This window comes from Aspergillus ochraceoroseus (assembly GCF_002846915.1).
Source record: "Aspergillus ochraceoroseus IBT 24754 chromosome Unknown P175scaffold_8, whole genome shotgun sequence".
NCBI lineage: Eukaryota > Fungi > Ascomycota > Eurotiomycetes > Eurotiales > Aspergillaceae > Aspergillus > Aspergillus ochraceoroseus.
Window position 1 is genome coordinate 365,173 of NW_024468483.1, and position 12,433 is coordinate 377,605.

At 49.2% G+C, this 12,433-nt stretch overlaps 6 protein-coding genes and 1 non-coding gene across 7 annotated transcripts; 3 read left to right on the forward strand and 4 right to left on the reverse strand.

The window, feature by feature from the left end:
• Positions 1–1,199: 1,199 nt before the first annotated feature.
• P175DRAFT_0511506 (putative GTPase activating protein (Evi5)) lies at positions 1,200–3,999 on the forward strand (the record flags this gene model as incomplete). The annotated part of the gene is made up of 4 exons (XM_040898590.1): positions 1,200–1,592; positions 1,646–2,256; positions 2,306–2,662; positions 2,709–3,999. The coding sequence occupies 4 exons, from the start codon at positions 1,200–1,202 to the stop codon at positions 3,997–3,999; spliced, it is 2,652 nt and encodes an 883-aa protein (XP_040749437.1).
• Positions 4,000–4,773: 774 nt separating this feature from the next.
• P175DRAFT_0503927 (uncharacterized protein) lies at positions 4,774–6,020 on the reverse strand. The gene is made up of 5 exons (XM_040897728.1): positions 5,954–6,020; positions 5,731–5,847; positions 5,534–5,672; positions 5,219–5,477; positions 4,774–5,145 (listed from the first exon to the last, which is right to left on the reverse strand). The coding sequence occupies exons 1-5, from the start codon at positions 5,979–5,981 to the stop codon at positions 4,840–4,842; spliced, it is 849 nt and encodes a 282-aa protein (XP_040749438.1). The 5' UTR covers positions 5,982–6,020; the 3' UTR covers positions 4,774–4,839.
• A 279-nt stretch (positions 6,021–6,299) lies between these two features.
• On the reverse strand, positions 6,300–7,952 carry P175DRAFT_0495452 (Zn(II)2Cys6 transcription factor domain-containing protein; the record flags this gene model as incomplete). The annotated part of the gene is made up of 3 exons (XM_040896083.1): positions 6,300–7,112; positions 7,185–7,835; positions 7,893–7,952. The coding sequence occupies 3 exons, from the start codon at positions 7,950–7,952 to the stop codon at positions 6,300–6,302; spliced, it is 1,524 nt and encodes a 507-aa protein (XP_040749439.1).
• Positions 7,953–8,383: 431 nt separating this feature from the next.
• On the reverse strand, positions 8,384–8,454 carry P175DRAFT_0t127. Its single transcript has one exon. It is a non-coding gene; the product is annotated as a tRNA-Gly (tRNA).
• A 524-nt stretch (positions 8,455–8,978) lies between these two features.
• P175DRAFT_0559947 (uncharacterized protein) lies at positions 8,979–9,441 on the forward strand (the record flags this gene model as incomplete). The annotated part of the gene is made up of 2 exons (XM_040900951.1): positions 8,979–9,219; positions 9,278–9,441. The coding sequence occupies 2 exons, from the start codon at positions 8,979–8,981 to the stop codon at positions 9,439–9,441; spliced, it is 405 nt and encodes a 134-aa protein (XP_040749440.1).
• A 25-nt stretch (positions 9,442–9,466) lies between these two features.
• On the forward strand, positions 9,467–10,879 carry P175DRAFT_0525836 (Gfo/Idh/MocA family protein). Its single transcript, XM_040899435.1, has 3 exons — positions 9,467–9,614; positions 9,672–10,040; positions 10,108–10,879. Exons 1-3 carry the CDS (start codon positions 9,569–9,571, stop codon positions 10,785–10,787), a joined length of 1,095 nt encoding a protein of 364 aa, XP_040749441.1. The 5' UTR covers positions 9,467–9,568; the 3' UTR covers positions 10,788–10,879.
• Positions 10,880–11,188: 309 nt separating this feature from the next.
• On the reverse strand, positions 11,189–12,406 carry P175DRAFT_0534954 (Gfo/Idh/MocA family protein; the record flags this gene model as incomplete). Its single annotated transcript, XM_040900182.1, has 3 exons — positions 11,189–11,531; positions 11,584–11,863; positions 11,926–12,406. 3 exons carry the CDS (start codon positions 12,404–12,406, stop codon positions 11,189–11,191), a joined length of 1,104 nt encoding a protein of 367 aa, XP_040749442.1.
• Between the last annotated feature and the right edge of the window lie 27 nt (positions 12,407–12,433).

Below are 12,433 nucleotides of genomic sequence, written 5' to 3' on the forward strand. Positions count from 1 at the left end.
ACTTTTACCCACTTCTTTCTTGTTTTCAAAAGCAGCTTGAAATATAGTTACTCCCCCTTTATTATCCCGTCTTTCAACTCGAGTAGTGCATGCTCTCTTTATGAATGGATGACGTGCGGGTGTCTGGAATGGAAAGCTTCGGCAGTATACCCATACTAACCCAAGTCCTGTAATTTTGACAGCAAAAATTCAAGATCAGCCAATCATAGTAACTGAAGTCACTATTGCACCAATCATATAGCAAAAGATTGGGTACATGAATCGCACTGAAACAGTCATAGGACGATTTAATACATTCAGGAGGCATTTTTAATTGAATGAACCCAATCCTCCCAAAGGGTAAAGGAGAGAGGGAAAAAAAAGATTCGAATGACAAGGATTATAGAATCATGACTCAGGGATGTTGTTATATTATCCTTCCGATTATAAAAGACCTAGTAGAAGTTGGATGTGTCTTCGTCAGGTCATGTCTGTCGCCTGCTAACTATCCAGAGAGTCTGGACCACTGTCACTTCGGCTAGGGATTCCATATTCCATGGTTTGGCCGACGGAGAGATCAGGGACTAGGGATCTGAATTCGGTACCTTGTATGTATACATTATCGTTAGTTATTGTTGTTAATTGGGTGGGAAATTGGGATAGAAGTCTTTCCTTACTGAATCTGTAGTTTGAACAGCCTTTTCTTTCAAGAAACAACTCAAATATTGAAGAGACAATTATTGAAGATCGACACCGAGCGAAACTCGGTGGAGCTGGAAAGGAGAAGATTCAAGAAAGTGAGTTGCTGCCGCCCCTGAAGTTGTAACTAAGGAAGAGCCGGGTCGAACGCTAGGCTAGTGACGGGTTCTTGTTGCATGTTCCCGAGTCCCTTCTTCTTTCCTGGACTTGGGTTAGTATCTCTCTCTCTCTCTCCTATCTGTCAATTCCCCCTTTCTCTCAACGCTGGGTGCTGCTTCTTAACAGCTCTCATCTCCTTCCATCAACCCCCATTCCACGCCGTGAAGCGATGCTGTCAGTTGGACCGTCCCTCCTTGCGCTGTTCTTCTCCTCCCGTCTTGTTTGAGGCCCTCCGTCTTTGTCCGCCCCTTGCACCCCTCGAATCCTGGTAGTGAGCTTGCACGCGAGGATCTCCCCGAGGAATGTGTCATTGAAGTTTCACCGTCATCCACCATATACTACATCCTAAAATTTGAGTTACCATGGTCCATTCCGATCAGAACTCGCCGCGGGCTAGCTCCGATTCCACCGGGACTTCCGTGACCCAGACCGATTCCATGGTAACCGTGCCTCTATCGTCCAATTCAGAACACACGCAACCCGAATGGCGAACTCTCCAACTTCCTCAGACTCCTACTGAAGCGGCAGGCTCGGATGATAAAATTGACCCAAAAGCCACCCCGACAGCGACGACCCTCGAGCCCGGGAAACCGGAGCTGGAGCCTGGACCAATTCAAGGATCAAGAGCAGCCTCGATTAGATCGCGCAGTAGTCAAGACAATGGCCAGGGAGAAGCTCAAGAAGGTGACCTCGTGGACTGGGAAGAATTGGAAAAATCAGAGAAACAAGAGCATCGCCTGGAAGGGTCAGACGAGGTAGGTGTGGCACCGATCACAACTAGAGAAAAAGAAAACATTAACCTTGCCAGACAACCGCCCTTCTGTTAGCCCGTCTAGAGCAAGAAAACAACGCCTTGGCCACCAATCCGAAATCTGGCCTAGCAAAAGTCGCTTCGAAGCGAAGGCAAGCGCGCCCGTCCCGGTCACAGTCCTTGCATCACATCAAGCGATTAATCAACGAGGGTCCTCGACCATCTCTCCGCTATTCCCAGCTGCCAACTCCGCCTATGACGGAGCTCGAATTCTGGGCCGCTCTCGTTGCGGATTACCCACAAACCGTTCAAAGACTCCCAACTCTGACGTCAAATAAGATTCGAGGAGGAGTTCCGCCTCCCTTGCGAGGTGTGGTATGGCCCAGCCTCGCCGGCGCGAGAGATCCAACGCTATTGACCGAATATCAAAGGCTTTGCGGGGAAACTAGCCCGTACGAAGGATTAATCGGAAAAGACATCGGCCGTAGTTTCCCCAATGTTGAGATGTTCCGCGACCCACACGGCGAAGGACAGCAGATGCTGGGCCAAGTTTTGAAGTGTTTCAGTCTTTACGACACCAAAATTGGATACTGCCAGGGTCTGGGCTTCGTTGTTGGCCCTCTGTTGATGCACATGTCGGATGCGGAGGCCTTCTGCGTGCTGGTTCGGTATGTTGAATTGACCCCTACTTGGAGAATGTTACTGACCTCCCAAAAGCCTCATGGATCATTATGATCTGCGAACCTGCTACCTTCCGGATCTTTCAGGCCTTCAACTTCGAGTTTACCAGTTCCAAAACCTCCTCTCCCGTCTTCGTCCCACTCTCTTTGAACATCTTGAAGCTCTTCATGTTGAGCCGATTTATGTCTCGCAGTGGTTTCTATCATTTTTTGCCGTCTCCTGCCCTCTGCCGATGCTCTTGCGCATTTACGATGTAATTTTCCTTGAAGGGGCATGTGAGACATTGATGCGTGTCGCGCTCTCTCTGATGCAGCGGAACGAGAAGAAGATACTCAGCTGCTCAGAATTTGAGGACGTCATGCAACTACTCTTGTCTCGAAGTCTCTGGGATACGTGAGTAGATTTCCCTAGTTTGGATGCTCAAGCTGATTTGATGTAGCTATGCCTGCCACGCAGATGATTTCGTCAACAACTTTGTTTCCCTCACCTCGCTGGTGACGAAGGAGAGTCTCCAAGCCTTGGAGGCTAGCTACAATCAATCCCAAGGGGTTCCAACGGGAATTTCCTTTCCTCAGATGCAGGCTGCTGCCTCTCGATTTTTGGGCCGATTCTGGGCAGGATCTGGCCAACACAGCTCGGTCAAATCGATCAACCTCAGCCCAAATAGCAGCGCTTCAAATTGTCTCCGTCGATCGACATCAAAACAGAGCATGACGTCGACTCTCAACTCTATAGAGTCTATATCCGATGCTAGCACCGCTCCGACCGAATTGTCGCTCGAGCCAAAACCACGGGCAAAGTCGACAGTTTCGCAAAACAAGGACCGTGACCTACATACTCAGATTGAGGATTTATTGGTGGCGCTCGGCGATCTGCAACGTCAACATTCAGACCTCACCCGACAACTCCAACAGGAACGGGAAGAGCGGGAGGAAGACCACGCGATTGCACGCTCGATGCTGGAGCTTATCAAAGAATCGGAGAACGAACCCCCCTCTGCCGAAATTTTACGCAAAGCAGAGGAGAGATTCGCCCCCATGGATACCACTAAACGCGCGTCGAATGACCAAACCAAACAGCAACTACGCGAGGATCTTGACCGCTGGAAGAATATGCACTCAGTGGAATCAGGTCGATGCCTAGATCTCACACGACGAATCGATGACCACGAGCGGGAAAACTCGTCCCTCCGAGAACAACTCCGCGAGGCGCGGGGCCGTATCCAAGACGGGTATCGCGAGCGACAGCGCCTGGAACGGATGATTCGTGAACTCCGCACAGCCAAGACACACAACCCCGACACACCTCCCGAATCATACGGCTCGCCGACCAGTGATAATGGCGAGACTCTGACTTCTGGACTGCGCGAGCTGAAACTCGTGCGCTCCAACTCCCAAAAGGGCATCTTCAACAAGCGATCCAGCAGTTTAGGTCTCCAAACTGTGCTCGCAACTGAGAACCACAAACCGGTGCCCGAGGACGCGTTACTGCTCGAGTTAGTGAACGCCAAAACAGCAGAGGCAGTGGCCACACAAGAACTGGAAGAGGTCAAGGCAAAACTGGACTCGTTACGCAAGATGGTGAGCGGATCCCAGCGCGGAGCCTCGGGGAGTCCGCCCTCCAAGCAAACTCGCAACTCTACGTTAGGCCTACCGCCTAATTCCGGCATCACCAAAGCCAATACAGAGCCGGTGCAATCCGGGGGGTTTTTTAGTGGATGGGGCCGATGAGTACTGTAGACCGTTGGGGTTTCGGCGGTTGTAATAGACGTGACTGTATTACTACCTTGCAGGATATACATGATAGGATACCTTGTCCACCCAAGACTAGCCATTTTCCCGCGTGGCTGCGTATTTTCCCCAAAGTAGAGATCTCAGGATTGCTCAAACTCGTTGCGTTAGTACTTAGGGTTCTGAGATTAACGGATCTGCGATATTCCAACATCATTTTCCAGGGGTACAAAGCTCAAAGCTCCTTACCAACCAGCTACTACTAACTACTTACAAGGTCGGGGCGTTCGCTTCCAACTTCTCCAACGACAAGGCTCCTACCAAGTCCACCAGCGCCAGGTCTGCGCGACGTTAACATGGAAATCTGTCTGCAAGTTCAGCATAGAGTATCGCATCTGTCAGACAGACCTTGTAACCTGGAAATAACCCAGGGTATTATGATATATACAAGAATTTCCTTTCGATGCGGGCACTGATATGATATCAGGTCGCAATCAATCCTCTGCTTCGAACCAAACAAGTACTCCCAGTCCGTCCAGAAAGAATGAATAGTTAAGGGGTCACTCGCGTAACAAAGTACACGATAATTTATCTAATCGAGAGTTTTGCGTTGGCTGTTCATCCGGATGATTGATCATCCTTGTGTAACTCGACTCGTTTCAATTCAATGTACTCTGTATATAGAATAGATTCCACCGTTTTGTTTAACTTTCCCCCCCTCCCCGAAAAAAAAAATAAATTGCGGTCTACCAGTCCATCTCGACTTCTCTAATCAAGAAAAAAAAAAAAAAAAAAAAAAAAACACACACACACATAAAAAGGTGAATACTGGATAGTGTTCTATACCCGATCTCGAGAGGGAATCTTAGCGTACAGAGTGCCCTGCTCCAGCGCCGGTTCGAGATTGGTTTCCCGCGCTGGATCACTAGCAGGATCAACCACCCGTTTTGTAGCCGGGATCATGAAGCCAGTCCCGATGTAAATCCAGACCACAATGTACTCCATTACCGCGGTCATGACGACAAATGGACCAATATCTCCGTCTAGGTTGCTCCAGCGCGGATCGTCGGGATGGTAGATGGACAGGAAAAGCCAAGAAATGCGCACAATGAGAAATGGAACGGCGAGGGCTATTCCTTTTAGGATCTATGGGGGGGAAAGGAAAAGTTAACATGGCGTTTCCATAGTTGGTAGAGTAGAGCAAGGGAGCGAGACGAACCGTTACACTTGGGCGAGACAGACGAGAGTATTGCGTCCAGAAGTAGCCCTGAAAGACGATTAATACTGCCATGAAGATAGCAACAACAATGTAGCCATCTTTGGTAAGTGCTCTTCCTGTCGTCAAGGAGTTGGCCTCGGTAGTGTTCCCCATCACGGAACCGCCTGAAATCACCAATGCAATGCCGATAAGGAATAAGATCCTGGACAGGATCATAGGCAGATTGAGACTCTTGTTGCTTTGGAAGTCATAAAAGATGCTAAATTTTTGTTAGGGAAAGGGTGTAACGCGGCTGAAGACCAGGGACTTCCGTACATGAGCCGTAAGAGGCCGAGAGTAGCCCCGATCAAGGGCAACAGTCCGGCATTCAAAAGAACCAGGGCGGCAATATAAAGATTGACGCTCTTTGGGCTATTCTCATATAGAATCACAACAACGCCACAAGCAACTCGAACTGAGCAACTAGAAGTTAGCGCCTCTATATTGAGGGGGTGAAAACCGACAATGCTTACCTGCGCAGAAGATTTGCAGGATGTACCATGGCAATCGAGGGGGTCCATGGCGGTAGAACAACAGAATTGCTGCGAGCACAATAACGGGGATGTAAAAGATGATCTGCGCTATTGCTACTTTGGAATGATCTGTGAGCATCTTGGAGAAGGGATAAAGCTATCAAGGAAAAGATGTGTAGGGAAGGATTTGTTGTTGGGGAGGAGAATGGGCTCTCACTGACCTTTATAACTTGGACTGGCGCTCCACCCATACCGATGTGCCTACTCTGTAGAACTGAGGACTAAAAAGAAGCTGTATGCCTGAGGCCCATCCATGCCGCTGCTGGAGTATGTATGTTGACCAATCAATCGCTTTGTTTTAAGGAGAGGTCGGGGCTAAGTCACCTGACTTCGCAGGTTTTGTCCCAAAAAGGACTAGTGTCGGGGCTGAGAAAAAAAGCTTGTCGCCTGCTTATCAAACGTCATCCACGATCTTTCGCAGGTACAACCCAAAGGTGGTTAGGTACGGAGGACTCGAGTAGCTGTTGCTTTTGTAGCCCCGCCTCCTGGGGCTGTGCAGCTGGCGGCTCTCATATGTATTGCCACAGGGGCAGGCCGTAACGCATCTTTTCCTGCACGCTGGATATCCAGGTAACTTCTCGATCGCCATGGTGGGTCCGGTTTCGTATCGCCCAAGTTGCGAGTGTAATCGGTGTAGAGGCCACGAGCGCACCCGTCAGCATTATGCTTTCCTGTAAGCAAAACTCCAGAGACTGGAAGACATTGCGCGCCATGATTAGATAGTTCTCTTGATCATATCGGGGGGCAATAATTTGAACAGCCGGTTGGGAGGAAATTTGGGAGCAAGTATCGTCGGGTGAATCCCCGAGTAATTCAACAACAGCGGGCGCATGGGTAGTGCGTACGCCATGAGACTCTAGAATATCGCACAAGTTGCTAATTGAAGACCACAATAGAGCCTTGGTGGACCAGTACAGCATCAACATATTTGCAATCCTAAGGTCCGGGAAGTGGTAAACGATGGGGAAGGATGTTCCGCCGGGAGCATTGCTGGAGAACGTTGGCGGGAAAACGGGCCAGAACAAAGGGCCCGACGACTGGAGCCGAATCTCTTCATATGCTTGGAGCCGAATCTCTTCATATGCTTCTTGTAAACTTTGGTCCATAGCCAAGCATTCGTCCCTCAGATCGTAAGCGATGCTAATGTTCTCCTCGTGAGACAGCGATGCTAGCTGATCGTAGCGCTGAAGGATGGAAGGGATTCCAGCGAGACAGTCTGCGATGCGATCGGGGATGCGTTTAGAGGTTGATATCCAGGGGTTTCGGCACCAGACACGGTCACACAAGAAGTTCGGGGTACGATTGCTTATGGCGTCTAAGATCTATGCCAATGTCAATCAATGATTTTCATCACCTAGGAAGTCCCCAGCGATAAAGGATAGCATTCAACGTACCCCGGGAAACCGAACCCCGAGGAAAAGTTCGTGGCTAATCCCCGATGTATGCGCGCTAATCCCACGAGCCTGAATCAGGGACAGAAACCCCCTGCAGTGGCTGACATATGCCTGAAATCCTTTATCAGGGCACTCTATAAGCTCATACAAGCTCAAAACTAGACAGGCCGCCAGAGTTTCGTGATCGTGCATCCGTTTTTCACTCCAGAGCGCTGTTTGTAACTCACGGAGCCCCCTGGTATACGCTGTTAGGCTTTGATGCACCATGGAGTAGTCATGGAATTTCCGACCCAAAGCGACAGACGCGATGGCCATCATCGAAGTCTCCAACGCCTTAGACTTCATGGGCAGATCGGGGAGAAGCAAGAGCCACGGCTTCTGATGCTTTTTCAAACGCAACTGCGGATGAAGGAGACATTGACCGAGAAAGTGGTCGAGGAGTTGCCTGCGCAGGTGGCAGTTTATGACCATCTCATAGCCCGGGCCTTGCTCGGGTCGCGCAGACTGCACGGCGGTGTCTTGCTTGCGACCAGGGCGACGAGCATCCTTTGCACCCGGTTGGACCAGGACGAAGACTGTGTCGCGCCGATACCCAGTACATTGGCGCTGAGACTTGATACATTGAGCGCAACTAGGTCTTTCCTGTCCGCACTAGGGGAATAGTCAACAACGGTTGGATCGAAAGGTTTCCTTGGGGATGAAACTAACTGCAATCTTGCGCGCTCGACACGTCCCGCAGCCACGAGACTGTCCTCGTACGCCCGCCATCTTCCCTGGCCGCTATATATGGTCAGCTTCAGAGATCATAGGCAGTGAAACTGTCGTTTCCTAGTTCGCCAGGTGGTGATAATCGGGAATGACTTTGGATTACTTGTTTTAATACAGCTATAGGCTGTAGGCCCGTTTTAGAAGTCATGGATATTAGTCAGTCAAGGCGGTGGAGGCAACCCCGCCATTACTATTTTAGGAAGAAGTATCTTGTCGTATAGCACAGATATAGATACAATCACCGTCCAACCTTAGTATTCAGAAGGGGAAATAAAAATTCAGAAAAATAAAGAGTTCCTGGCGCCAAACTTTATCTCCGCTCATGAAACCCGAAAGTCTGATTTAAGCTTGGAAATTGGGTTTTCCAGGAAGATTCACGGCATTTCCGACACGTGAGCCAAGGGGGAAAATAAAGTAAAAATAAAAAAGAATGCATCAACCGCGAATCGAACGCGGGCCTCATCGATGGCAACGATGAATTCTACCACTAGACCATTGATGCTTTGATGGAGAATGGGGCCGAATTGTGACATTATAACGTAGATTGTGGCAGATTAATTTTCCAAAATCTACCTGATTGAATTGATCAGCCAGGTACTTTTCATACCTCGGTGGCTCCAGGACAATTCCCAAAATAAGCAAACAGTAAGATTTCTCCTTTGAGGAATCAGGAATCCTACAGGCTAGCTTTTTATAGAGAATATGGCTACAAATCCCTCCGCTTCGGTATCTCATCGCTAGGCATGACTGTTGATATATATCTTGGTATCTAACTCCGTTACTATGATACAAACACACTCTATATGCCTACAACAGTCACTACAACCCCATGAGATGATTTGTCGAAATACGGAAATATCATTCAAAATGTCCAGGAAATAGCTATCGACACAGGTCCAGGGTAGCCGGGTGGTTCCTTCTCCCCAGCTAGGGCAATGAGCTTTTCCGCCTCCTGGCTAGTTGCCGTGAACGGTTTCTCTAGCTAACGCTGTTCCCAGTTGTGCTGAGGCGGTACTAATCCATACCATGCTTCTGGGCATTCAAAGCTCTCTCTGCAAACTCAGCATGACTATCAGTGTGCGTACTGCCAATTACAAGGTCAATATTCTCGTCTCCAAAGAACTCATCAGCCGTTCGATGATGTTTGGCCTTGGGAAAGTCTACAGTGCAAGTGGGAGCCGGCTTTCGCAGTTCCTGGATCCCGGGGTGGAGCAGAGCGCTGGAGAAAGACACAGATCACGAACTCTGGATTTGGGAGCAGCCCCATGTCTACTCTATTTCCGAGAACTTATATACCGTACAAAGCCAAGCATCTCCACATTTAGGCTATAATGAAGCAATCGCGGAGTGTCGGAGAGAATTGAGCGTATCCCCAACCCTGGCCATTCCCGTTGAGGTCGCCGGGGAGTATCGGCTCTCCACAACACTTACTCCACAAGGCTTGCGTTGGCTAAATTCCCGTATTTGGATAACCCCGGAAGCTCCTTAAGTATTGGGATATTATTTATATATAGTTAAATGTCATTCCTCCAAGCCGATACTACGCTCCGTAGGAGAGGTATACCCAAACTCGGATTTGCAGAATATACGTCGTTTGAGCAAGAAAGAACGCAGAGATGACACCAACGCAAGAGAAACCTCAGCTTCGATGGGGCATCATTGGTATGAAGTAGTTAGCACAATTCAGAACTGAATAACTAACATTCTCCTTCCATCTAGCCACCGGATGGATCTCCTCGATGTTTGTGCAAGACCTTCTCGCACCTCGAGCAGATGCCCCCGCCCGCCACATTGTTTCCTCGATCGGTTCTTCCTCAGTAGAAAAAGCCAACGCATTCATCGATAAGATGTGGAAAGCCAGCGCGGAGCCACGTCCGAGCCCGTACGGCACATACCAGGAGGTCTATAACGACCCAAATGTGGATATTGTATACATCGGGACACCGCACGTCCTTCACAAGCAGAACTGCCTGGACGCGATTGCGGCGGGAAAGAATGTTTTATGCGAGAAGCCTTTCGCGATGAACGAACGGGAGGCTCAAGAGATTGTCGACGCTGCTAAAAATAGGGGAGTCTTCATTATGGAAGGTTTGTCTCCCCCACTAGCTGTTAGAGAAGATTATCGGATCGTGATTAACTCGTTTTCGTGGTAAAGCCATGTGGACCAAGTTTTTCCCCGTTGTCCAAGCCCTCTACGATCATATCTACGTTAAAAAGTCAATTGGCCAGGTGCGCCGTGCATTTGTGGATTTCGGGTCCTCAATGGACTTTGATGCCATCCCAGGCGATTCGCGCCTGAAAGACCCAAAGCTAGGAGCTGGAGCTATACTCGATATAGGAATCTATACTCTCACATATGCGTCGATTATCATGGGCGAGGGCAAGTTAGGCGACGAGCATCCCCACCCCAAAATATCTTCCTCTATGGAAATTATCAACGGCGTCGACGAGTCCGATAGTGTGATTCTCACCTACGATGCTGGCGCAGCCAAGAAGACTGCCGTGTGTACCGCGACAATGCGCGTAAAAGGTTCCCCCGACTTTGCTCGAGTTGATGGCAGTGAGGGATCGATAACTGTGTTTTCTGATATCGGACCAAGCTGCCCTAAAGGATTCAGAGTGACAAGGGAGGGAGAAGAGCCAGTTGTTTATCGGTTTGACTCTCCTGAAGGCACTCTAGGATTTTTCTACGAAGCAGATGCTGTTGCTTGTGATATTGCCCAGGGCAAACTCGAGAATGATGTGATGCCATTGAGCGAGACTCTAAGAATGATGAGGTTGATCGACGAGTGCCGTCGTCAGAATGGGCACAAGTATCCGCAAGACGACGCTTGATCTTGATCACAGGGGGTTCTACAGCTATTGATCGCCCCTCGTGTATATATATTTATCTTATTTAGGACAATGGGGATATTTGGTGTGGTGACATTGATTGAAATTCATTAATTTGTTGTTCAATGGCTGCATAATCGCCGTGCCTTTACTGTCGTGAATTGCCTTAGATGAGGCTTATCAGGTCCGTGTTAGGTAAAGTAGGGTCGTCTCTTGCGGGAAACTTATTCTGACCAGAGTTGTAATTTCTAGTTCTTCTTCATAGGCTATTGCTGGGGAGAACTTGCATCCGCCGCGTTGACATTCGCCTACTCACATAGTCTACTATATACGTAGTACACTGCTTTACTTCAATCAGAACTCCAAATCCTTATTGATCACCAATGAAGATCACCCTTGAGGTTCTATTGCGCGCTCTCAAACAGCATACGGAAAATTTCTAAATCCTTCTTCGCATCCTCTGCTGTGGTCTTGACAGGTTTCCCATTCACCACCATTTCGTAGAGTTCCTTCAGCTCCAGTGTATAAGGGTCCTCGTAGCTCTTGCGGGTGATCGTCTCTCTAAGACTGCCATTTATGTTTTCTTGGACTCGCATGGTGATCGGAAGGCCTTTCACATATGGTGTGTCGTAGGTTATGCGTACAGCCTTGTCGCCGCCGTAGACTTCGATGTGGGCGTCGAAACGGGGGACGGAATCAAGACCTGATTCGTAGGCCACGGTGAACGTTGGATATTTCAGGAGAGCACTACAGTCTGATTAGAAAGAATCCACCAACTTTCGTGCAGTAGGGGGCAAACCTCCAGAAGGGAAACTCCAAGGAGGCCCCAACAACTCCCGTGGGCATTCCCAAGACCTCCCTCATCGCGCTGAGGTCGTGAGAACCTAGACCACCGAGGGCTCTCCACATCATCGGATTAACTGTGGAATTTTTGATCCCGGCTTCTGTTTCTATGGCCTGGGATACGATCTCATTTCCACGGGCGGATTTGTCCAGTATGGCGTCCTCGGGGATGTCCGTGAATTTTTGAGGAAAGGTCCCAGACTGGTCAACGAAAACACTGTTAGGGCCGATAATATCTATATTCTGTCAAAGATCATGCTGATAGTAGTCCAGTATGGAGACATAATAAAAAGCGAACCTCTGACACGCGCATAAAGAATTTTGTCCAACCCACCCACTTCCCGGACGACGTCTTCGAAAACTGCGGCATATCGTCGCATGTAACCCACCATCACCCTAGCCTTTGAAGCGCGCTCGGCAGCGATTATGGCGTCGGCATCTCTCATACTGAGCGCCATGGGTTTCTCTACCAAAACATGTTTCCCATGCTCCAAAGCAAGAATTGTGTGCTCTGTATGGTACTCATCGGCATTCGCTACTAGAACCACATCCACTAGGGGGGATGCGCACAGCTCCTTAGGGTCGGTTGTTGTTCGAGGGGCCTCATATCCAGCAACCTTAGCACGACAATGCTTCAGAGCCTCCTGCGAAATGTCACAGAGATAAGTCACTGTGTATAGGTGGGAGAGATGGTTGAGAGTCGGTAAATGGACGACCTGGGAAATTTCTCCGCAGCCAATCACCCCGACTCGAACCAACTTTGGAGTTTCGGATGCCATGTTAAGGGGACAGATGAATAAACGGGA

Coding starts and splice junctions, on each gene's coding strand:
- P175DRAFT_0503927 (XM_040897728.1), bottom strand. CDS start 5,981: ATGGGTGGAGCGCCAGTCCAAGTTATAA. Junction 5,848..5,953: donor AGCGCCAGTCCAAGTTATAA/AGGTCAGTGAGA, acceptor ATCATTCCAAAG/TAGCAATAGCGCAGATCATC. Junction 5,146..5,218: donor TGTCTCGCCCAAGTGTAACG/GTTCGTCTCGCT, acceptor TCCCCCCCATAG/ATCCTAAAAGGAATAGCCCT.
- P175DRAFT_0525836 (XM_040899435.1), top strand. CDS start 9,569: ATGACACCAACGCAAGAGAAACCTCAGCTTCGATGGGGCATCATTG. Junction 9,615..9,671: donor GCTTCGATGGGGCATCATTG/GTATGAAGTAGT, acceptor CCTTCCATCTAG/CCACCGGATGGATCTCCTCG. Junction 10,041..10,107: donor GGGAGTCTTCATTATGGAAG/GTTTGTCTCCCC, acceptor TTCGTGGTAAAG/CCATGTGGACCAAGTTTTTC.